This window comes from Physella acuta, unplaced genomic scaffold (assembly GCF_028476545.2).
Source record: "Physella acuta isolate Inbredline_101_S28 unplaced genomic scaffold, ASM2847654v3 ptg000245l, whole genome shotgun sequence".
NCBI lineage: Eukaryota > Metazoa > Mollusca > Gastropoda > Physidae > Physella > Physella acuta.
Window position 1 is genome coordinate 497,865 of NW_026731764.1, and position 25,036 is coordinate 522,900.

The 25,036-nt window shown below is 31.7% G+C and overlaps 4 protein-coding genes and 1 non-coding gene across 8 annotated transcripts in view; 1 reads left to right on the forward strand and 4 right to left on the reverse strand.

Moving 5' to 3' along the window:
* The window catches only part of LOC131938469 (sorcin), a 25,423-nt gene continuing 387 nt past the window's right edge, over positions 1-25,036 (reverse strand). Inside the window, exons 1-10 of one of the 3 annotated variants that reach the window (XM_059296509.1) lie at positions 6,252-6,421; positions 3,700-3,945; positions 3,410-3,484; positions 3,126-3,201; positions 2,986-3,010; positions 2,687-2,708; positions 2,288-2,438; positions 1,909-2,040; positions 1,668-1,741; positions 1-1,345 (exon numbers count right to left, since the gene is read on the reverse strand). In XM_059296509.1, coding sequence (XP_059152492.1) covers positions 1,319-1,345; positions 1,668-1,741; positions 1,909-2,040; positions 2,288-2,438; positions 2,687-2,708; positions 2,986-3,010; positions 3,126-3,201; positions 3,410-3,484; positions 3,700-3,945; positions 6,252-6,353 — 930 coding nt within the window. In that variant the 5' untranslated portion in view covers positions 6,354-6,421 and the 3' untranslated portion in view covers positions 1-1,318. Of the gene's footprint in view, positions 1,346-1,667; positions 1,742-1,908; positions 2,041-2,287; positions 2,439-2,686; positions 2,709-2,985; positions 3,011-3,125; positions 3,202-3,409; positions 3,485-3,699; positions 3,946-5,961; positions 6,077-6,251; positions 6,422-25,036 lie in introns of those variants that run through there. The other 2 variants (XM_059296510.1, XM_059296511.1) reach the window with 2 other exon arrangements.
* Positions 7,539-14,742, reverse strand: LOC131938466 (TATA box-binding protein-associated factor RNA polymerase I subunit B). The gene is made up of 17 exons (XM_059296507.1): positions 14,650-14,742; positions 13,505-13,604; positions 12,913-13,000; positions 12,622-12,725; positions 12,346-12,458; positions 12,057-12,129; positions 11,645-11,818; positions 11,399-11,502; positions 10,974-11,070; positions 10,091-10,220; positions 9,725-9,878; positions 9,452-9,495; positions 9,280-9,373; positions 9,029-9,141; positions 8,613-8,705; positions 8,301-8,405; positions 7,539-7,980 (listed from the first exon to the last, which is right to left on the reverse strand). The coding sequence occupies exons 2-17, from the start codon at positions 13,592-13,594 to the stop codon at positions 7,685-7,687; spliced, it is 1,872 nt and encodes a 623-aa protein (XP_059152490.1). The 5' UTR covers positions 13,595-13,604; positions 14,650-14,742; the 3' UTR covers positions 7,539-7,684.
* Positions 16,491-16,683, reverse strand: LOC131938485 (U2 spliceosomal RNA). Its single transcript, XR_009386303.1, has one exon. It is a non-coding gene; the product is annotated as a U2 spliceosomal RNA (small nuclear RNA).
* Positions 18,921-24,798, reverse strand: LOC131938467 (syntaxin-18). The gene is made up of 10 exons (XM_059296508.1): positions 24,505-24,798; positions 23,186-23,253; positions 22,630-22,823; positions 22,400-22,466; positions 22,096-22,202; positions 21,909-22,003; positions 21,757-21,815; positions 21,363-21,432; positions 21,117-21,197; positions 18,921-20,671 (listed from the first exon to the last, which is right to left on the reverse strand). Exons 1-10 carry the CDS (start codon positions 24,670-24,672, stop codon positions 20,576-20,578), a joined length of 1,005 nt encoding a protein of 334 aa, XP_059152491.1. The 5' UTR covers positions 24,673-24,798; the 3' UTR covers positions 18,921-20,575.
* LOC131938465 (SWI/SNF-related matrix-associated actin-dependent regulator of chromatin subfamily A-like protein 1) overlaps positions 24,881-25,036 on the forward strand; it is an 11,576-nt gene continuing 11,420 nt past the window's right edge. Inside the window, exon 1 of one of the 2 annotated variants that reach the window (XM_059296505.1) lies at positions 24,881-24,980. The gene's annotated coding sequence lies outside the window, so the exon portion shown is untranslated. The remainder of the gene's footprint in view (positions 24,981-25,036) is intronic. The other variant, XM_059296503.1, reaches the window with a different exon arrangement.

A 25,036-nucleotide genomic window follows, 5' to 3' on the forward strand; every position in this document is an offset into this window, starting at 1 on the left:
TTAATTTTGCAACTTTTATTTATCTTAATTCAATAAAAACAAAAACAAATTTGCTATCATTCCATACAGACATAAATATGTACATACTTTTTTAAAAATCAAAACAGTCAACAGGATAGGACTAAAACTAAATATTTGTAATCCCTCACAGTTGAAAGTAATGGATTGAGTAAATGTGAAGAGACAAAACAGTATGAAAAAAATGAAATATGTAAACAATGTGTTCATGAAATTTGGTTTACAAAATATCAAAGTGAAATATGCCCAATTTTTAAAAATAATAAAATTGGTTAAACAAAACTTTAAATATTTTATAAATTTATATATATGTTTTCATACATTTGTAAAAAATTAAGAGTGCAGTACATTTATATACAACAATTACCAAAACTCACAAGGTTTTGTATATTAGTATAAAAGTTTATTATTTGAAAATAAAATCACCATCAAAACGTAAATTATTTACAGTAAAAATTGTAATAGAATAGCCAAGTAAAATTTTAATCACAGACTTTGAATAGGATAATAAAAACACAAGTATTATTGCATAGCCTACTTTATGACTCTCTTGTACAATAATGGTGAAAAAAGGCTCATTTATTATAAAACTAGGTTGCCTAGTAATTTAATATAAAATAAAGCATCTTTTTTATTGAAAATTATTCTCATTGCACTAATTCTAAAACATTGGAATGGAAATGTTGCAATAAATTTTTTTTTATTTGTTATTTTTAGCCATTATATAAACATCCAAATACAATTATTTTCAATTTATAAAATTTATTTTGAAACAGTTGAGAAATTTCATAACTTGTTGTAATTATAGCTATATTTAACTTAATGATGTGCATAAAATGCTGTCTACAGTTTGCTCAATTAGTATCATTTAAAAGGTAAACGTATATAAAAATAGTTGAAAAACTGTAAAAATAAAATAGCCTGATATTAAATTACTTAGAAACTGAATAAAAATAACTAACATTTTAACAAAAACATTATACACTGATGAATATCAGTTGACAATTTACTTAATTAGTTCAAATGTTTTCTCTTTTATTTCATTCAGAATGAAATGACATTTGGAAATAACAATTGTTATTTATAGTTAAAAAAAACTATTTAAACATACTACTAGTTTATTAAAAACTGTATCACTTACTCATCTTAAATTTCTTTAATAAAAACAGGATTTGATGAAACGAGAGACAAAGAATTGTAGAAAACAACTAACATTTCTCAGTTATCCTTATAGTGGCGCTTGTCATTTAGGATGGCTTTAGCTCTTGTGGGACAAACTTTTTGCTGTTTCCATCATAGTTTAAAGACACAGCACACATCTTAGAAACTATAGGAATAATTTAAAAACAGTTTTAGTTTTATTACACACTACACTTTTATTTACTAAGTGGAAATATAATTTAACATGTTCCTCTGCAGGCTGGCGAAATAAATGTATTAATTTTTAAACAGAAATTGTCAAGTTAATTTTTTTTTTAAAAGCCTAGTCCTATAGAAGAGATCCAACAATGTTATTAGGATGCAAAGCTGTTTTAATGCTTACCCACATCTCCTTGAGATTATGTAAGCCTATACTTATTGCTTACATCAATAAGAAATGATTTTAAACTTAAATTATTCTCAACACACAGATCTATAAAATAACTTACATCGTCATATCCAAGTGTGCAGTTGCCTGTTTCATTGCCACCATGTGCAAGGCTGTCCCTCTTCCTAAATGCATCTGTTTTATTTAAAAGAAGATAAATTGTCTTATCCAAAATTCTAAACATTATTCAGACTATTCCAACTAATTCTAAATTATACTTATACATCTAATGTTGAATTAGTTGGACTTCTTTATTTTAAATTTATATTAAATATTTTTCCCAAAAATGTTTTTTAACAAACCTGTATAAGCTCTTAACCTAACTGACACAGCAACAAAGTCATCAAAGGCAATGATGCAGCGACCATTAGGGGGGACAACTCGAGAATAACGTTTTAATATAGTTTCAAGAGTGTGAGGTTGAATTTGGTACCCTGAAAACATAGAGTGACTGGCCATTGTAATTTTACTTTGTCTAACAAAATGGATTATTTTAGCAATTTTTTTATAAAAGTTATGTATGTTTAAACGTTTTGAAATATTTAATAACCTTTAAAACAATCTACTATTGCATTTGAAAATATATAAACAAATTGTAAAATTTTCAATAATTTTTCTCTGTGATAACTTTTAGCACAATATCATTGAAGTTTCCAAAAAAAAAATAATTTCAAATCTTACCAAATAACTGTCTTATTACTCGAGTAAGTTCCGAAGCATCAATGAAACCAGACCGATCAAAATCATATTGGCAAAAAACTTTAAACCAGGCAACAAGACACTGCTGCAGTTCCAAAAATTCATTCCATTGCATAAAGCCATCTTGGGATCGCTACAACTTGTAAAGGACTAATTTTACTTTTATTTTTACCATTTTAAATGTATTGTCTTAGAAAGTAAAACAATTATATTTACTAATAACAATTTTTTTAATGGATTATAGCATTTAGCACAAAACTTAATAATCCACACTAAACTAATGCTTAATTTTTCAAGCTATTTAAACATCTTTACTGTATTTTAATCTGTCAGCTCTAAACTATAGTTAGTGCTATGTTGATTGGTATTAAATAAGGATACATCCAGCATTGCAATCATTATACTGTTAAAAGAAGCAACAAATAAAGTGTTAAGTTAAATTTTATTAAACAAAAAAATTTGTGGGCCCTATTTAATACATCTTTTACACTAGTATAAAATACTGTCCAATTTTAACTGTGCTCAACAAAAATGATGAAAAACACTGAATAGTATTCAATATTGAATAAGGTTAACATCTTTTTAAAAACATAAAAATTGTTCTGACACAAACCAAAATTATTTTTTTTTAAAATAATGTAGACAATAGTTTGTTATAAGCCAGGTATCAGAGTACTTACCTACACATCTCTCTGCTCCAGTTTACTGAGGAGGAATAATATAAAATTAGGGAACAAAAATTAAATGAAACCAACACTGAGCAAGTTTTTATGGCCTTTGAGCCTAAATTGATTTGGTAATAAAAAAAAACTGTCCATACTTCTGAAAAAATTCCTGATACTTGGAGTGTTGTTCAAAACATTCATTAAGTCTTCTGCTTGAATAGCATTCCTTATCTAAATGTTTCCACAAAACAAATGAAATCAATACATTTTTTTAAAAAATATTTGTAAACATAACAAAGTTTGTAAAAATTGGTGTGTAATTTATATATTTTAAAATAAGTGTGTAAAGTTATTATTAATTTAATTAACACCCAATTAAAGTTATGCAGCTATAATGGATATTTTCCTCTATCTATAACTAACAACAAAATCAAAATACCGCATTTTCTGGATTTTTCTGCATTTCTTGAGCAAACACCATCTCAAGGTCACTTGGTTGACGAAATTGATAGGCCTTTGTTTAAAGGGACATTCAGATAAAAAAAATAAATGATTGGCTCCTTTTTTCTAATAATGTACTAAACTTTTAAGTTCTTAATTTATTTTTATGTGTAAATTATTCAAAATTTTATTTAAAAATGAACTAAACTATTGAATTTTAATGACCTTCCATTAATTGTATCTATTATTAAAATGGCTTACACTACAAATAAAATATTTTTAAATTACCTCCCATGCATTAACTTTGAAGACATTGTTAGTGTAGTAGCTTCCGTAACTACCATAATGTTGACTCGGCTGCTGGTACATTTGATATGGTTGTTGTGATGGTGGTGGTCCTTGGTACATGGGTTGTTGTGGCATACCTGAATATGAGTGTCCTCCACCATAATGCTGCCCTCCAGCATAGCTATGTCCTCCTGCAATATGCTGCCCACCACCATATTGCTGATAATCGCCATAGTACTCCATTTTCTGTGGAGAGTGGTTTAAAAAATTATATTTTAATTTTTTCAATAAGTTCTAACTGAAAAAGAAGTCTCTTTTCTAAAACTGAGTTATTTAAATGTAAACAATGCCTGCGCTATATTTCTTTAGTCATACTTGACGGGGAATGGGTTTACCTCCACTACTGCCCAGTATGCTCAATGGCCTTGAGTGTAAGTTAATCACTCTTTGTAATAGTGAGCTAAAACACACTTTGGCGACCACCCAGGTGTCAGGGACGTAGAGGGGCCCTGTTGGGACAGCGTACAGCCACTGGCCTGGTTTAATCATCGAATGTTCCACCATGTCAGTAATGCATAGTGCTCACAGGATGGCCCAGGGTGCCAAACAGCACCCTGCTGGGCACTGTCAGACGTGCCAGATTTGATTTAGTGAACGACAAAATACCACATCTTATCATTATTCTATTGCACTCTTTAAAATTAACTTAAGGGCCATTGCCCTCACGGCATAGCCTGGGGAGCCAAATAGCACCTCTTTGGGCACCGGACAATGTGCCTGATTCATTTTAGTGAGTGACTATAACAACTCATGAAATCCAAAGCCTATCACACTCTTTAAAACAAATATAGGCGCAGTTGTGCTCATGGGTGAGCCCAAGTCGATGGCGAACACATCTAATTCGATATATTCACAAAAGTTGCATCCTTGTTGATAGTATTGTTATACTGGCTATAACTTTCTCTTTCTACTGAATTATTTTATGACGAGACAGCTAGTTTGGTAAGCCTCTGCACCCATGTATTTGATATAGCTTATGTGTGGTTGGTTGTGTATTCAAATATGTAATCTATTGTTTGTTTACATTTGTTTTAGGGCTATAGGGGTTGTATATAAATGACGTCACACTCGTAGGGGGGAGGGGGGGTCTGTAATTTTGTGACGGTGTGTGATGAGGGGGAGGGGCGGGGGGTTTAGATCGTGCGATATCACACTTTTGCATTATAAAAAAGCAATGTTAGAAAACGAATTTTAGACGTTATTTCGCGTTTTAGAAAACTGTTTTAATAGGAATTGATTAAAATACTCTATTTTGACAGAGTCCAGACAAGATTTTGGAAAAATATCGATGTTTTAAGCAATTTTTAGGGGGGTTGTAGACTGAGATGTGATGTCATTTTAGGGCGGGGGGGGGGGGGGGGGGGAGGGCTGGCTTTTTGTGACTGAGGGGAGGTGGGGAGGTAAAAATTGTCAAAAAAAGCGTGACGTCATTTATGGATGACCCCATATGTACTTGTACTAGATCTACCTATGTACTTGCAAGTGTACTATTCTGTGCAACGCTGTGTATGCAATAAATAAGGAACCAGAAGCAAGAAGCATCATTGGTTTTGTTATCTCTCAGGGTCAGACCTTAAACACACTACACCTCAGTGGGTCATCATTACACCACATCCCCACTGAGCCAATGTTACATTACATTTTGCAGAACATCTCTAGTGCAATTTCATAAAATCCCCCAAGTTTTATGGCACTCTGATGAACTGTGTCAAACCGCTTTCAACTTTTATTTTTTACATACCATATATAGATCTAGAGAAAAATAGCACCCTCCCTTGTGAGATTAAAAAATACTTTTTTTTTGCAGAAACCTGCCTTGAAGTATTATCATCAACTCCCCAAAGTTTCATGGCAATCTGATGAACGCATCTGACTTTTATTTTTATATACTGTTTTATTAATATTGTATATAGAGAAAAGTCACAACGCACCCTGCTGGGGCACCACCCCTGTGAAATTGTAATTTATTTTTCCACGAAAACCTATTCTGAAGTATTCTCATCAACCTCCAAGTTTCATGATCATAGGATGAAAGGTGTAGTAAAATGGCAAAGGCATACAAATTTTAATTAACAAAACAAAAAAAAAATGCTTTCATTTATACAATATTATAAATTATAATAATAGTAAACTGTTAAAGCAGGTACTATAAAAATCTAAGTTTTCATCATTAATTAATTAAAATGTAAGCTATGGGCATACCTTTAAAATAATTCTATGCTTCCTTTTACTACTTCCTAGCCTTTTATGCTTCACGCACTTGATTAATAATTTCAGTTTTGTTTACCTTCACTACAGGTATTGCTGTTTCGTTTTCTAGTCTAGATCTAGAATCTTTTTGCTAGAGAGCTACACATTATTGACGAAAAATAGAAAGGGGGGGGGGGGGGTAAAATTCAATAAAAGTAGGCTACCTATTGAACATGATGTTCTTTGGCAACAACTAAACTAAAAACAACAAAATAAAAACAGACTGCATTAAAATGTCAAACCTTGTGAGCTTTATATGATTTATCTTTTTTGTGATTCCTTTTTCCTTCGTCTAAAAATGAAGATTCTAAAACTTTCGCTCCAAACTTCAGTAACGAAGACATGACTAAGATTTACCTGTTACCTACGTCAATACTTTCTAGTTAAGAATCCTATTTATAGCATAGACGTGTTGCTTATTCTCCTCCAAGACTAAGCACAAACGCCCTGGTTTTTTCAATAAAATCAATCAATAGAATAATCGATATAACGATTGCATTATTCGTGTGGTACAGAACTTTTGCCGACGTCAAAAAATTAGGGCAGCAATTGAGATATAATGGTTAAAATTATTGCGCAAATTGGTTTAGTTATTTATAACATTTTGATTTATAAATTAGGCCACTCTTGGCCGACCTGTCGGTGATTTCAACATATGACATACTCTTCTATATCGAGTAGCCTCATTCAAAACAAAATAGGCCATCGAACTATGAGCGTTTTTCTTACTGGTGGTGGGGTGTTTTGGAAGTTTTATTTTATTTAAAAAAATTGAGAAAAATAAATGGGGTCGTCCATCACGTTTTTTTTTTTGCAAATTGTAACCCCCTCCCCATTGTTTTTTTTTTCAGACATCTCCCCGAAGTACTTCTACCGCCACCCCAACCTCCGAACGAAATTTAGTTATTTGAAAAATATTTATTTATACCTTAAGTATACCCAAAATATGGTTGTGTGCATAAGTATTATTACAACATAGTTAAAGCCTACATGTAACTGCTTGCTTAAGATATTGTTTAGAACTATTTATAGATCCCCTGGTATGTAACAGAACAGTAGTAATGTTAATAACAGATGAGTAAACTGTTCAATCATATTTGAAAGATGATCATTACCACTAAGAAATTTTCCCAACAGATGACAAAGTATTTTAACTGACTGGGTCAGTTGTTTTTAAATATATTAAAAGTTATAAGCTAGCTTGAATGACGAAGTGAAACAGGGCAGATAACTATTTAAGGTGTCAGATGGCTGGTGATAGTTCCAGTTTGTCATGACACCTATTACAAATAATTGCTTCAAGTAAATATTTTTGTACAATTTTAGAAAAATTATAGTTTGAGAAGAACACTAGAAAAAAACAACAATTGAAAACGATAACTATTGTATACATAATTGTTTCAAATTGTTTATTGAAATGAGTGAGGTATTATAATTTGATAAGAACACTAGAAAAAACAAAACAATTGAAAACAACAAGATAACTATTGTATACATAATTGTTTCAAATTGTTTATTGAAATGTGAGGTATACAAGAGTTGTAGCATGTAGAGAATGCTACACTAAAAGAAACAAAATTTGAGTTTTCTCCTTAAAAACATTCAACATTAGTAATAAATTATTTTAAAAACAAATAACAGGTGTAACAAATTTTTTAAAAGGTATACTTTTAAATCACTTTGAGACTCTTGCTTCTATGAAACCAAAATTACTACACTTGATCCCAACCATGTCATGTCCTTTAGACTTTTCCACCAGGTATTTAACAAAAATCACAACTAATTTATCCAGTCCTAATGGTGAACAGTCAATAGTTTGGCTGGCCAGGTTTAGGAACCACATGTAACTTTCATGCCGATTGCTTGATAAGTGCTCCGCGTCTGACACTCGTTCATACTGAGTTATTTCCCTTACTGGCAGGTTATACTTAGCATGTATCTGGTTTAATTTAGAGTCTGTTTCACCACTAGCTGTTGAAAAAAAAACAGAAACAAATCCATGTTGATTGTCAATTTTTAAAATTCCAAAAGACAGCAATGCAGGTTTAAAATTTGCCAAATGTAAATAAATATTTTTTAAAATTTTTAAAAATTCTCCATATGATTTATTTTTTAAAGATTGTCATTGGAATAGGGCTGGTAAGTAGGTCACCAACCATTTCTATGGCTCAATAAAACCTGCATGAGCCATAGAACTGGATGTTGACCTACTTACCAGTCCTATTAGCATGTGCTTTTGTAAATTATGAACAACAGAAAACAACACTTGGAAAGATAAGAATTTGACTTACAAGTTTTCTCTTTAAATTCCTGAAACTTTATTATGTGGCAAATGGTTGCTTTCTGAAATTTTTCCCCTTGCTTAGACCAGTCAACATCACAGGCATGTGTTGTATCTGTTGTAATTCAAGTTGGATGAGTACTAAGTTTGGTAATGGAATTCTTAACACATCAATCAGGCCTAATTGAATAGTTAAATCAGCATAAATATTTTGATATGTTCTCTTAATTGCTGAAGGAATTAAGAAGTAGAAGTCTAGAAAGGTCTATGTATCAACATACATATTTATAAAAGTTAAATATGATCTTTGAAACCGACAAACCTTCATTAAACTTAACAGAAGAATAATATCTATCCAAGGCTATCTCAAGAGGCTTTCTCATCGCCTCCTTAAACTCCTGTTCATAGCAACGGACTGAAAAAAGATTTACCATAGTAATTAATCATTTTAATACACGCGTATAACTGGTATAAATTCTGACAGCAACACAATGTTTATAATGCTGACATTCTCTTCAATTCCTAAACAAATTAGTTTATCAGTCACAAGTTCAGTAGCCATGACTCTAAATCTTGCAGTAGTCTGTACATCAGTATTGTAGTGCATCTGGTCTGGTAATTTGAGTCAACCAATATGTAGTGGCCAGACTTTTTAAAAATAAAAATGTACTGCCAAAATATAATTTCAGTGTATTTGTTACGACATAAGGTATAGCCCAAGCAATGAGCTTTACAAACCTGGCCGTTGATTAACATTCAGGGTAAAACAGGTTGTCAGTCTCTTTTTGTCTGGGTCAGTTGCAGCATAGCATTCTAGTAGCTGGTCAAGTCTACTCAGTCTAGAGTGAGTTCTGAAATAAAAAATTTTTTTTTAAAAAGGCAACAAGTTATAAAAAGTGATTTCCCAAGAAGTTATAAAAAGTGATTTCTCTATCTATATTCATATTAACCTTAGACTCAAAGTTCAGCTAAAATTTTCAAATACTCACATATTACTGGTCAACTCTCTGTAAGCAACAAACTCGTTAGCACATTTCTGTATCATGAACCTTTTCCATTCACTCCATATGAAGAGCTTAGACCCTGGTCAGAGAACAACATTTATAGCACAACTAAAGAGAATGTACTAGATACTTGTGCAAATTTTATAAGGATGTTTACCTAATCCGAGTTCCTGTGCAGCGGATGAGTATTCTGATAATTTCCTGGAGAAAGTTTTAAAAATAATACTTTTACATCGACAAAAATTTACAAAAACTAGAAAAAAAAAGCTCTTACTGAACTTTAAAAAAACCATTCTATAAAAGCTTTTATTGTATAAAATAGTGTATATAATAAATTTTAAAACAGTTAAGTATAAGTAAAAAAAAATAATTGGTAAACCAAAGCAATATTTTCTAACAAATGAGATATTCTAACAAAACATATAAGTACCACTCTAAGGAGTCGTTCAGTCCAAAAACTAATTTCACTGCCAGGATTATGTAGCTCATAGCTGGCACATCTATCCTCTTGAAAAGTTTATTTTTAGCAGTAGAACAAAATGGAATCATTTCAGTCAATCGAATACTGACAGTTGCTATTTCCTCTGAAAAATTGTTTTTCAAAATAATAAAATCAGCATAGTCCTGTGTCTTTTTAAAAGTACTGCATAAAATTTCATAAATTAACTTTAACAGAGCTATTAACATATTATGATATAACAATTGAAAATAAAACTTTTCTTTTTCTCTGCAACATAACATAGCATGTCTTTTGGTTTATACAGTTACAAAACAAAAAAAAGTGCAAAGCTTTTACCAGGAAGATTTAGTTCCCTTGTAAAGCGAGTAATAAGAAATCTGAGTTCTGGAGTTGGCAGGTTCTTTAAATCAAGATACACCAAAATTTTGTTGAGTTCCTTGATAAAAACCTTGGAGTCAAAATGGCCCTGGTGGAGAGAGCAAATGATTTACAATATACCACTGAGTTGGGCTTTGGAAAATATAAGTAGAATGAATAGACATTCAGACAAAATTGTATTGGTATAGTATAAAGTGATTGGTAATGCCTTAAAACAGAGGTAAATTTTAGCACATCAGAGAGTAAATTTGAATTAAGTTGATGGATATAGTAAACAAGTTTCGGAAAATTATGACTAAGCAATTGAATGTGAGATTGCTAAATAAAAATTCACAATGCCCCCCCCCCCCCCTATTTATTTAAACTAGATGGTGGAATACAAACGGGAAAGAGGCAAAAGCCCTGACTAAAACTCAACTCATGTATCTAACAGCTCCCAATATTGTTTGAGCCTCCATAATTTTGCAGCCTTACTGTTACCAGGATTAACAGAGCAGGACATGCCAATAGGAGCTACATTCAGCAGACATAGTAAACATAAACTGAAGTTGATAAACTTACTTTCTCATAGGAGAGTAATAGGCGCTACATTCAGCAGACATAGTAAATATAAACTGGTTGATAAACTTACTGTCTCATAGGAGAGTTAATAGGAGCTACATTTAGCAGACATAGTAATCATAAACTGGTTGATAAACTTACAGTCTCATAGGAGAGTAATAGGCACTACATTAGCAGACATAGTAAACATAAACTGGTTGATAAACTTACTGTCTCATAGGAGAGTAATAGGCGCTACATTTAGCAGACATAGTAAACATAAACTGGTTGATAAACTTACTGTCTCAAATAGAGCCTGATCTCCAGCAGAAAGAACCATATCTGATGGGAGTAGGTGGGTACAAGATAAAAATGGCACTTTACTCTCATACACCCATCTGAAATGATCAAAACAGTTTCAAGTTACTCAAAAGTGAATATAATGCTAGATTTGTTGCACTGTTTTTTGTTTATAATTGAATTAAATAAGCATACTAATACAACAACTAAAAACTGACAATTTTAATATTTCAAAATAGTTTGTTTCTAAACTGTTTACAGTTTGATCAGATTTGCTGTGTCTTTTTATAACCACATAAGTTACATTAAATACCAAAGAAGTTCAACAACTGATTACTTTTTATTTTTTTTACTCCTATTCGTAACAGTTTCCCTAAGTAACATTGTCTATATATACCAGTTATGATCTGCATAAATTTGACTCACCTTACAACATCATAAGGTAAGATATCTGGCCTAGTGAGCATTACACCAATGTAACATATGGCAATGGTCTTTTTCATATTCATCCACTCAGGGGAATGACTAGCCTATAGTAAAATAAAGATTTAGTTAAGTACAAAACTTTAATAATTAAAGGGAAGTAATTTTTAAGCTAAATAAATCTTGCCAAGTAGATGGATTAATGGCTTGAAAGATTAAAAAATCAACAGCATTATTATGTTCAAGTACCTGAGCATATCTAGATTCATGATTTTGCTTTTTTTTACAATTTACATACACCACATCAACATCACTGTCATCATCTTCATTTACAAAAACAATATTATCAGTTGTCTTGGTTACAGGAACATCATCTTCATAAAACTCCTCATCATGTAAACCTAGTTCAGTTCCTTCCGGTGGCTAAATAGTACAATGTTATTGCAGAAATTAAATAAAACCATAATATAGTACATACGCACTTTGTATACAGCTAGGTTTATAAATTCTCAAAACAAAAACAAGGCTAATGGTGCGTGTGATTATAATTAGAATTAATTCAGTTTGAATGTAGCCAAACAAGAAAATGTTTAGAAACCCACTTCCATTGTCCAAAAATATCACTTTTTCTTTTTAAACAGCATTATGTAGAATAAAATACCTTGTTCTCTGTCTCAAGAAACGGTCTCTTGTGTCTGTTTAATGGGTAATCCATAGTTCCTCTGTGGAGCTCTCTGTTAAAGAAAATAAATCAATATACTCTAAATGATATACTGCTAGCAAAGCATAGTCTTAGATAAATCTGTACATTTTTAGATAAATAAACTTTTTAAAATAAATAAAACATCTTTTAATTTAATTACCACACTAATTGTTTCTAATGCCTTTTAAAAAAGTTATCAGTTATTTTAAAATTTAGATGGAGCCTACATAAAAAAAGTAGTTCTAACCTCAACCTTCCAACTCTCATCTTTGTAATTATATTAGGCACAACCTTTTCTTTCTTACAAAAAGCAACGCCAAGTTTGCTAAGATAATTTGCCCAAATCATAAACACAGTTTCCTGAAAAAAAAAATGTATCATCAGGTTATTTATCTAAATACCAACCAATCATAAATACAATTAAAAATTATATTTTATTTTAATTTCTAACAAGTTGATGTTGAGGCATAAAAAAACCAGCTTAAAATAAAAACTACAGTCCCCATGATTCTAGGAAACAAACCTTAAAACTTTCAGGTAATCCAAGTTTTATAAATGAATCAGCCTGAGCTAAAATAATGAACTGGTAAGCTTCATATATTGTCCAAGGCCTTCCAAGATCTGACTCTAATGAAAGAAATATATAAAATATTAAAAGCAATAAGTGATGATAAATTACTATAGTTAATAAAATGAAAGTAGTTTAGCTGTATTAGTAATTAGTGATGATGAACATTTTTAACAAATAGATTTTTACGTGAAAGCATCTTTGTTCTTCAAATCTTTTGGAATATAATCATATAAGTACACTCACTTGGTTTAACTGATGTCGCTTTTTCTGTTCTGACTTCATAGCGTGTGTGTATTTGTGACGATTCATCAACTTGCTGAACTATTAGCTCCTAGATGGAATAATAATAAATTATTGAAAATAATGCAACACCAGGAGTTTCAGTTTTCTTTCCTTAGGCCAAATTAAATCTCTGCTACAAGTGTAAATATGCTATTATTAATTTAGTCTGATCTAATATTTGTGTCTGCAAAACTTTGGCAATAAAACTAATGTTTCCATTCATGAAATTCTAACTGAAATAAAAAAAAAAAACGTCACTCAGTGGACTATTGAACATTGTGATCGAATTCTGCCTAAAAAAGAATTGTTGCAATGTAGCCTACATCCATATAGATCAATACAACAATAACGTAACTGATGTAAAACTTTAATTTGTAGGTGTAAGTCTGAATATTTTTACAATTTTTGTAGCCTAGTTAAAAATTAAGAAAGCTGCAAATAATACACAAATCTCGTCAAAAGCCAAATTGAATTACCACAATACTATTCACAAAAAAATCAAATGAAACAAACAATTTGTAAATTGCTGATGCTGACAAGTGAAGTACTTAACCTGACTCTGAGTTCCACACTCTGTACAAAAATAATGTCCATTTTCTTCTTCGTAGTCATTGCTGCTGCACACTGGACATGTGAATGTCATTTTAGTGCACCTTGAAGAATGGAAACAGAAAAATATAGTGCCCTAGCTCTATTAGATAGTAGTTTTTTTTTTTTAATAATATTTAAGATTATTTAATATTTAATAAGTTAAGGCCTAAGTTAGTGTAATTTACTAATTTTAACTCAATATTCATCAACATTGTATTGTAAATTGTACTTGTATTTTTGTATGCAAATTAAGTATGAAAGAAGTGAAGAGCCAGCTGGAATTTGTACTTGAACTAGACGCCTATAGTATTAAAAAAAAAGAGTTAACTTCCATAAATTATTTTATTAACTTGACAGTTGACGGCGTGACTGTCAAGTTTACAAGTTAACCACAGCATTGCTGAGAATAAGAAGTAATGTATTGTTTTAGGTACGTAAAATCGGCCAAGTTTAGTAATGTATGACAAAGTTGCCTCATTGTTAAGGCTTTAATAGAAGTATATTGTGATATATTTGTGTCAAATATTATAGATAGGCAAACTGAATAATTAACCAAAATCAATGGCTAAATTTCAATATACTGAATATAGGCCAGAAATTAACTTTAATTAAACAGCAGCCATTTGTAAAATAGACTGGCTTTCCCTGAATCCAGAGTTTCTTCCATGTATTTCTTCTTTGGGAGGGGGGGGGGGGGGGCCTTCGTGAAGAAGTATCCGCTCCCCACTGAAAATTTTAGTCCGCCCCCCAAAAACACTGCTTGAATCTCCCGCTATGAGTTTACCAAAAAAACTTTATCAAGATGGCTGCTGAAGTTAACGAGCTTTGTTGCAACTGATGAAAACTTCGCTAGTCGTTATTTATATTTATTACTGAAAAGTTTTAATACAATTGTTTAAAAACAGGTACATGAATGAAACTGAAACATTTTTGAAAGTTCTAAATCTTCCTCAAAAGAAATAATTACTAAAATTTAATGACACACCTTTTTTTCACATTACTAGCCTCGGCTGATTTTACGTAAAATCTGGCTACAGCGATAGCGAAGAAAAGAATAAGAAACTTAAAAGTTGACAAAAGAAGAGTTAGATTTATTTAATAATATACCAGATAGATTTTTGCCTCTGAGTATACTATAAGATTCTCCGAAGATGTGCTGTCAGATTGTTGATCGTTGTGATGATAATGACATTAATTAATTAATGGTTACTGTAGGTAGTGTTATTCACATGTTGATGATGTTGATCGGTTAAAAACGAAACCGGATGTTATTTAAAAAAAGACCATTTGCTCTTAAAATAAAAATACGATCGCATTTTTGTATTTGAAATATTTAACAATAACATTAATACTTTTTTTTTAGTAATAGAAACAAGCATTTTCTAGTCAGTATAACCACAGGACGCGTGCAGAGTTTCTTCCAGGCCCAGGCATCTCTACCGCCCCCCCCCCGAACGAAATGGAATTTATATAGACAATATATACTTTTAACAGTGTCCACCCCCCCTCCCCCGGAGAAAAAAGTCTGGAAGAAACACGGGACGCGTGTCGTTGTTGACAGATTTATAAGCAATACTGCCATCAGTCCTTGTCCTTTGTAAGTCTCAAAAAGAGAGTTTGATCCAGACTCCAGTCCCGAATGTCATAGACGTTATTTCGCGTTTTAGAAAACTTGTTTTGATAAATTGAAATAGGAATTGATTAAAATACTCTATTTCGACAGAGTTTAGACAAGATTTTGGAAAAATATCGAAAAATTCATCTACAATTTTTTTTGGGGGGGGGGGGGGGAGGAGGTTTGTAGGCTGAGGTGTGACGTCATGGAAGTGGGGGGGGGGGGGCTGTTGCTATCATCCAGAAATGGATTATAGATATCGATCAAGATTTAGGACTACTCAAGTTTTCATTTTCGCAAATATCTGTACGAAGGGAAATAACACAATTAATATTTTTTTTAAAATTAACATACACTGGTTATATCCCTTTACACATATTTAAAAAGGTGACAGAGTAGTTGTCGACTAAAGTAAAATGTAGGATCCCTGTAAAACAAAACAAAAAAAAAAAAGGGGAGGGGGGTGTTGTGGAATGCTAAAACGACAAAAAATTGCGGGATTTCGTTATGAATAATTCATTTTAATGTCGTCCACAAAATTAATATGTCATTCTTACGGTTGTGAGGGGAGGGCCAAGATATTGGCTAAAACGATGTGTAACGAATTGGCGTAGAAAACTGTCATCATGTCATGTTTGCCTGTCGTCCCTACTGGGACATAGGCCGCTGACAAGAGCTTTCCAGACGTCTCTGTCCAGGGCTAGTCTCTCCAACTGTCCCCAGGTGTATCCAATCTTCTTGGTGTCTTCTTCCAGGTCACGTCTCCAGGTCTTTCTTGGTCTGCCTCTCTTCCTCCTGCCTTGTGGATTCCAGGTGAGGGCCTGTCGTGTGGCGCCACTATTTTGCATCTAAATACCACACTTTTAAATTGCTTTTCAGCTGATTAAACATTTAAATTAAAATCAATACATTTTTATAGTTAGCTATTTCAGTTTAGATTATCCTTTGTAGGCTTATAACTGACAGTTAACAGTAGCACCATTATTTCGTTATTTTTCTTGGGCCTATTCTATCATCTATTTCTAATTAAACTTAACAAAGTACACCAATGTATTCATATGAGAATTACTATTTCTAAATTGTATTATTTATTGTACACCTAGGCCTACATAGTGTAAAATAATTAATGTAGGCTACGCCTAAATCTAAACGATAATGCCTGCTTGTTCATTATATGTACAATTATAATCCTGATTATATTTGAAAAAAAAAATAAACGTTTCAGAGATACAGTTCTGAAAATGGTTGTATACAAAAGCATTAGAAGGCAATAAAGGAAATGAACGGGTCAGAAATGAGCATGGGAATAGGGAGGAACCAATCGTACATTATGATTTATTGGGCCATTCCCGGAAGAACTGCAATACCGGGCCGACCCGTGGCGAGAGCGGAGCAAGCCCCGGGCATCCCGCCGAGATCCAAAAATCAGTTTAATATCGTAGTGACTCAATGAGCCACGTATCAGATATTAAGCTGATAAGAACAGATACTACACTTTGATCTTAGCCAAAAGGCCGAGAAGCGATAACATAAAATTTCCCAAAAATCTTTATATTATTCCCCTTGAATCTTCCAGATTAGATCCACTGATTTTATCATATTTGTTTATGAATATCTAGGTTTAAATATTGTTATGATTGTAAAATCGACGTCTAAAAGATATTATTCCCTGGTAATAATTATTATTCGTAATCTGCCAAATTCAGAAAAGCAATTTTATTATAAGGTTAGCTTTTAGTACGAGGCTGAACGTTTGGTTTTTTTAATGTGTATTATTATGGTTATTGCCATTTTGACTTGAGGGTAGCTTTTCTTACCTGGCCACTTGCGCCACGGTCACTTTAAAAATCCAATATTGATATCGCTTTGGTAGTTACTAGTTTAGAATAATTAGTATTTGGTGCAACAATTTAAAAAATGATAACAGTTTATAAGATTTAAGTTGACTATTGTTTGTTACAAAAACATTATTTTTATGTATTATGCAGAAAGTAGAAATAATATTTGTTTTTTATTTTAGTAGAAATAAACGATAAATTGTAGCATGTTAACGCAACTGTTTAGTAACAAAGAATTGGTCAGCCTGCCCATTTCATTTATGAGCCTAATGGCTCATCACATCCTCCAAGTACATATCAATTTTTTCATCGTATAAATTATTTAAACATTTAATGCCTTATTTCATATGATTTTTGCTTTATTTGTAGTAATTTTTTTCTTGCTTAATGACTTAATAGAATGTGGTGGCTTCAACAATACGGGCGACAAATAACTAAATTATAATTTATTGGTATTGTATCTTTGGCCTAACAAAAAAAAATATTTCGGTGTTGTGTAGTTACGGTATATGTTGAATTATTGTTATGGGCTTTAGACCTATACATATGCAGATCTACGTTGGCATAATATGGATGTTGGGCAAAGACCGTCACTATGACTTAAATTAAATGTCTTATAATTTTGTATGTAAGGGTTGTTTTAAAAACAATTAAAGGTGCTTGTAAAAATGCTATAGGCCTACGTAATGTGTATCCTTAGTCTTAGGTAGGTTTTCTGATAATAGACCTACATGTAGTAATGTACATATAAATATAACTATCTGAGCGAAGCTTGGCCTTCGCTTCAACAGTCACCGGCCTCTTCCTTTACTAGAACTATAGGCCTACTATAGTCTATATGCAATTTGGTGACAGCCCTTTCCCGAATGGTGTCACAGTGTCATCTTCACCCCCTACCCCCCGAGAATCAGTGGCGCCACTAAATTGGGTGTCACCCGGTGCGGCACCTCATGGTGTCGTCCCCTCCCCTCACCACCAAAGGAAAAAAGTATAGGCTGTATATATATATATATATATATATATATATATATATATATATATATATATATATATATATATATATATATATATATATATATATATGCATATGTAGACCTACATTTGCAGTGTTTTTTCCAGACTTTTTTCTCCGTGGGGGTGGGGGGGCACTTGAAATTTTCGGGGGGGCGGTAGACTTTCTCGGGGGCGGGGGGGGGGGGGCTGACAGTGTTAAAAGTATATATTTTCCATATAAATTATATAAATTTCATTTCGTTTCGGAGGGCTGTAGAATTTTTTCGGGGGGGGGGGGGGAGGTGGTTTTGCCCCCCCGAAGAGATGCCTGGAAGAAACTCTTTACATATATATATATATATAGGTATATATATATATATATATATATATATATATATATATATATATATATATATATATATATATAATTGCAATTGGTGACACCTCGACAACCTAAGATTTTGCCTAATGTTGTCAATTTGTGCACACATTATTTTAATCCACCTGTTTTGCACTTGGTGTTATCCCTCCTCCCTGGTAATATCTTTAGTGTTCACTGTTATTACTAACGATATTTATCGATAGTCGGTTATTATGACAGCTGTATGTAACATTGTTTTTTTATAGAGTTGCATGTTTAGGTCATGGTGTCACCCCCCTAAATGGTGTCACCCAGTGTGTTCCTTTTGTTCCGCACCCCCGCCTCGCAACGCCATTGCCATAAGTCTTAGCCACCATCTTGGCTGACCCTGGAGTCATTTAAAAAAACTTCTTTGACTCGGCTTCTTGTAATTTTCTGAAGATGAAGAGTTGCAATAAGATAATGTCTTGATCTTTAGGATAAACCTCTTACTCTTGTACATGTGCTAGAAATATTTATAAGCAGTGTACACAAAACAAATAAGACAAATAAGTTTTAAAAAGACATAAAATGGCATGAAAATAGTTTTATTTACAAATTTTAACATAGCATCATGAAAGAGCACTAAATGAGCATGTTTTACTAATTCATGTAATTATGAAATAATGATTAAAAGATGGTTACACTGAGCCAGCTATATTGTTAAGAGGTTAAACTGGATACTTACACTTTTTAAATTAATGTACAGGGCGAGAGGTGGTATTCAAAATTCAAGTGAATTCATAATAAAAAGTGCAAGTTATTTCATAAATAGAAAATATTTTAGAAGTGACATGAATAACTTGTTTTATTAAGATGATCATGCTGGGGGTTTATTTAACCATAGAAGACATTAGGGCCTGTTTCATATCTCACACACAAGCCATTTACATTCTCAAACACACCCATCAGATCAGTGAGGGGGAAAACAAAAACAAAATACATTATTATAAGTAAAAACAACCTCGCTAATGTAGACATGTGATGAACATTTGGTTGAGTACACGCATGAATGAACCAGAGATGGATGCCTGAGATTTTCTTAAAGGAGAGATGAATGGTGTTGGAGACTGATGGTGGCATACATAATAAGACAGGACAAAACATACAATGGTTATAGTGACTGGTGTTTGAGTCAGACATCTCATTCAACAGACAAAAGATGCACCTGGAAGGTTTCTATCACAACTTTACACACATTATTTACAGCTTGTTAAATTTGACCTGACTGTCTATAAATAACATAACATATAAGAAAATTAATTATAAACTATGGCAATATAAAAAAAAACAATCTTTATTTATCACTAGAACACTTGTCAATAACAAGGTCAAGTTCAACTTTTTGGATCAGTAATGTTGTGAGGTTGCTTGCTGACATAAAGAAATAAATTTTAAAATCTGTACAAGCAGTTTTACAGTAACACAATCTTTAAAGCCTACTCTACAAAAAAAAGTCATGCAGCTAAGGGTAGTAAGTAAGCCTAAAAAAAAATTGCAAAATAATAAGCCATTAAACCATCACCTTTGCACAAGATTTCTCATTCACATAATTTATGATTTACAATATTTATCATTCACAGAACCATCCCCTTTACACAAAATTAATCACTTAAAAAACCATCACCATCTAAACATCTTCAAACGGAAAATGAATACAAAAGTACTATGTAAACAAAAGCTTAATAAACTAAAATATTTGGTGTGACCAAGAACCAATATACTATCTCATGTTGTGCTAGCACAGGTATGCCTCAACACTATGTTAAGTCCAAAAATCCATCAGGTGGTTCAAAATTTGTTGGGCTACCTAAAAACTACAACCCATGGGGTAATTCAAGAAGTGTTACTGTTAAACTCAAAACTATCACCTGGTAAAGCCATAGAAAGATGGGTTATTCTGCTCATACTACTTCATGGGTTTCATGAAACACATTGCACATCCCAGTTTAATTTTATAAATTACAAAACTGCTGAGCTACAAACTTGCAAACTTTAACAAGATATAACACGAGTTATACAACAATGAAGTCACAATCATATAATTCTAAACAACCTTAGAATGGGATAGGTGAAGAACAATTTCTGTGCAAAAAATTATCAAATTTCCAATTTTAAATGCTGGATCACACTTCTCTATTCAGTGTAAAAAAAAAGTAGTTTCCTAAAATGGTAATACAAAATGGGTTAATTATTATACCAATCTAAAAATAACAACGAAAGGGAACAGACAACTAAAAAGAACAAGATGTAAACTCTGAATTCAGCTTTTTTCTTGATGGCCTGAAAGAAAAAAAAGTTCAACTAAATCATCTAACAAATTTCACAAATTAAATCATACATTTAAAAGCACCTTGAAAAGTTAAACATTACTAGTTATATAACATTTTGCTCTAAATTTTTGAATGCACAAAAATACAACAGTAGATCTAATCAATATACACACCAAATGTAGGAAATAAAACAACTAAATAGCGGCATATGATAACATATGATAAGCCGCGGGTTGGCTCGTACAGACTAACTGGCCACACTGAGACCTGTCAGGGTGAGTAACTGAGGTTGGGCAAAGAGCTGACCACTCTGTCACTTCATATGCAGAGGTCACAATAACAACTCTATCTGCCACAAGGACCATACTTTTTACTCTACTGTTTGTTTTATTGGCCACCATCATAACAAATAGCTAACTTTTTAGTACCTTACAGTAATCACAAAAACGTCTTACCTCTCTAATCTCTTCATTGGCATCTTTAATATTTTCTGTGGTTCCTACTACTGTATTTGCTATAGTATTTATCTGAACATCCTGATTTAAAAAAGAACAATAATGGTTGCAATCAATAAACATAAACAAAACATTATATTCATTTATTTAAAAAAAGTTATTGTCATGTCAAAAAAAAATATCACCATAAAATATACCGCTGTCATTTTTATTTCATGAGAAAAAAATCAACATCTGTTATATTACCTGCTCTAATATTTTCTCTGTAAAAATTTCTTGTAATTTGGCAATCTCCACAACTTGACCCTCTATTTGTCTAAAAGAAAAAATGGTTACATTTTACAGTTTATATTAATTAAAAATGGAGAGAAAACAAATTTTCTGTAGACATTCCCTGATGTTAATAAAGATGAAATTAGATACAGTATAAGCTATTAGTTGAGTATTAGAAGTCCATTATAAATTGGAATCTAGACTATTATAAATTGGAATCTAGACTTGATGATATTTCCCTTTTAACCTTTAAGAAAAAAATGAGCAAAAAAAAAAAAAAAACTTCATTGATGCTTTTAACCCAAATATAATTTTAAAACAAGCATTTGCAATTGCTGTATGTACTTAAGAATATTTTATTACTTACTTGACTTCTTCAATAATACTGTTCATTTCTTCATATAGCACCTTGTTTTCTTGTTCAAACTAGTTTTAGGGGGAAAAAATACTACATGAATAGCTGGAAAAAATTAGTACGGTTAAATCTGACTAAATAAAAGGATAACTTTTAAAATTTACCATTTGAGCTTCTTCTGGTGATATTTCATCTTCATTATCATATGACTGTCTTTCAATTATATCTTGCTGGAAAAGATCTGGCTTCTGTTTTTCAACTAAATGGAAATAAATAGACATTTTAAAAAAAAAGAATTCCTACAAAACTGTCAAGTTATCTTTTAATATAAATTTAGGATTTGATTTTTACCCTGTGGTCTCTCATCACTGTTAGCTGGACTTTGGTCTATGTTGAGATCTTTTTTTAACTGGTTGCGAGTTAAATGCCTGTGCTTTCTCTCGGGCTCAAGCTTAGATCTGGCGTGATACAAAAAAATGTTTTGAACAATAGGGAATAGAACAGTAAAATGATGTTATATATCACAATATCAGTGTGCATTAGAAGATTAATGTCAACAGAACAGAAGATTTAATTAGTTATATTTAAAATGTAAATGCTGGTGGTATTTATAATTTACAGAAACTATATAAAGCTTTGAAAATCAAATACCTACATTCGTTTTCTATCCACAACTCGCTTAACTCTAACTGCTTTTTGTTCACTGTAAATTTTGCAAATAGCTAAAAAAGAGGAAGTACAAACTTAGAAACCTATTACAAGACACATAATGGAGATTTTGGCACAATGTGTTTAATCTTAATATTTTGTAAAAGTAGATAGCTTACTCTTCCACTTAACAAATATGGTGGTTAACAAATATTAGATGCTAGCTGTATCTTTTACCTTTCAGGTAAGCTTCAATTAATATCATAACAGCATTTCGATGTTCTTTCACTTGAGGGTGGACTTTCTGATGATCTGTTTCAACTCTGAACAAAATTATCATTTCTTTGCACTTCTTAATAATTTCTTGAGCTTCAGAATCTATTTTATCTCTGTCAGCTTCTGACATTTCTTGACCCTTGCTTAACAAAAGGCTGCAAATAAAAAAAAAAAAAAAAAAAAACTAAGCATTTAAAAGAATTGCAATGTTTAAAAACAAAAGATAAATTTAAACCACTGATTTATTATTATTGCTCTATTCACACTGAAAATATTGAAATATAAATGTATCCATATTTTTTCATTATATCTGTTAATATATGACAGAAACTATTAAAACTCAGACACAAGTAGGTATTTAGAAAAAAAAAACCTCATTTCTATCATGGTATATCATGTTTCAAAGATGAATGGCGTAAACCATATATTGGGAATAATTCTTGCTGTAGGCCTATTTAATTAAAGACTCGAAATTTTTTTGCAATGTAGCTTAATGAATCATAACACATTTCCTTACCTTCCAGAGTTGACATAATTTTTCCTGTTCTCCAACAAAAAATCTCTTAGCTTTGTGATCATAAGCACCTGCAACATATTACAAAATATGCACATACACTATATCTCAAAATACATAAGTTATTGTTTAAAACCTCTGAGATAAATGAAAATTATGCTAGATAAGTTTTGTTAATTCTTATTGTGATGCCGTTAATATTTTAACTTTTAGCTTGATGATATTTTTATGAGCTTTACTCTTAGGCCAACATTTTTAAACAAACAAAGATAATAAATTTATATTCTAATTAGACTAGTTTTAAGTCTACTATTGACAATAGAAATATTCATATTTCATACATAACGAAAGATTCATTGTTGTAGTAGTAAAAAGTTTAAAAAAATTAAGCAAATGCCTATTAGTAATAATAATATAAATACACTCATTTACACTGTATGCTAGTGTATACCATACTGTATAATTTATAGAAATTTATATTTTATACTGTGAGAATTAAAGTAGGCCTACAGAATGTAAAGATACAGTACAGTAGTACACGCAACACTGTTTCTATATTATTATATAAGCCTATTGAAAATAAGTGTAGTACTATAGGGCTATCAGTCAGTATCAGAGTATCAGTGCCTATCGTGTCACCATAGCCTAGATTTCTATTTTCAATTGCTTTGCCTTGGAAATTCAAGGCATTTCACTTGTGATTTCACAATTTGCATGCAGGGTAGGCCTATCTCTTTTAATTTTTTTTTTCTACTTTCTTATTTCTAGAAATAAAAATTAGGACGAGCAAGGCAAGAGCAGTCTTCAACCAACTAAAAAATGTTTGGGGTTCTGGAGATTTAACCCTTGGAATAAAAATCCGGATCTTCAACACACTAGTAAAACCTGTTTTACTCTATGTAGCTGAGACATGGAGAATAACTGCTATAAATAAGAAGAAAATACAATCATTTATAAACACATGTTTCAGAAAGATCCTGCGAATTCGATGGCCTAAAACCATCAGAAATTATGTTCTATGGCAACGGACAAATAAACTGCCAGTTGAGGTAGAGATCCTTCAGAGAAAATGGAAATGGATTGGCCACACACTCTCAGGAAGCATAAGCTGCATACTGCATAAAATGCATAGATCTATGTATTAATTAGATTATTAGGCTATTATTATTATTATGAATATGTAATTTTATGTATCCAGGAGGGATGACAGGCAAACCTAACCTGTCCTAACCTATTTCTAGATATCTATATCTAGATTCCAAATCGAGAATCTAGATCTAGATCTATATCTGGAATAGATTTAGAAATCTAGATCAGCTTACCAAGTTCTTTGCTTTTGTTTCAAAATCACCTTTGGCCAAAGTTTCGTTTTTTTTGTTCAAATCATTCTGAGTCTGAGGAGCATCTTCTGGAATAAGGTCTTTTAACACTTTATTTCTAGATTTTAAGGCTTTAACCGTGGCTTTGAATAAATTTGTTACATCTGCCATATCTAGATCTATATTTAATGTCAGATCTAGTTCTAATATAGAGCTAGATCTAAATCTAGAATCTAAAAGTTCTACAACGAAGACCCGCAGTCGTACACGGTACACTAGTACAGCTGTTTACTTCTAAAGATTACGTGTTACTCTTCAAGGTAGAAGGGTAAAAGTGATTTGGTTATTTAAAAATTTGGATTGTTATTATTTTGTTTATAGTGTTGGTAGTACTTAACTATGTACGGAAGGCCTACTGTACAAAAACAATACAATGTTGGATTTTTATGAGGGCCTATCTGTTTTGTTATGAATGTTTAGTAAGTGGATCTTAATTCTAGATCTAGTCTAGATATAATATAGACTACACTTTGTG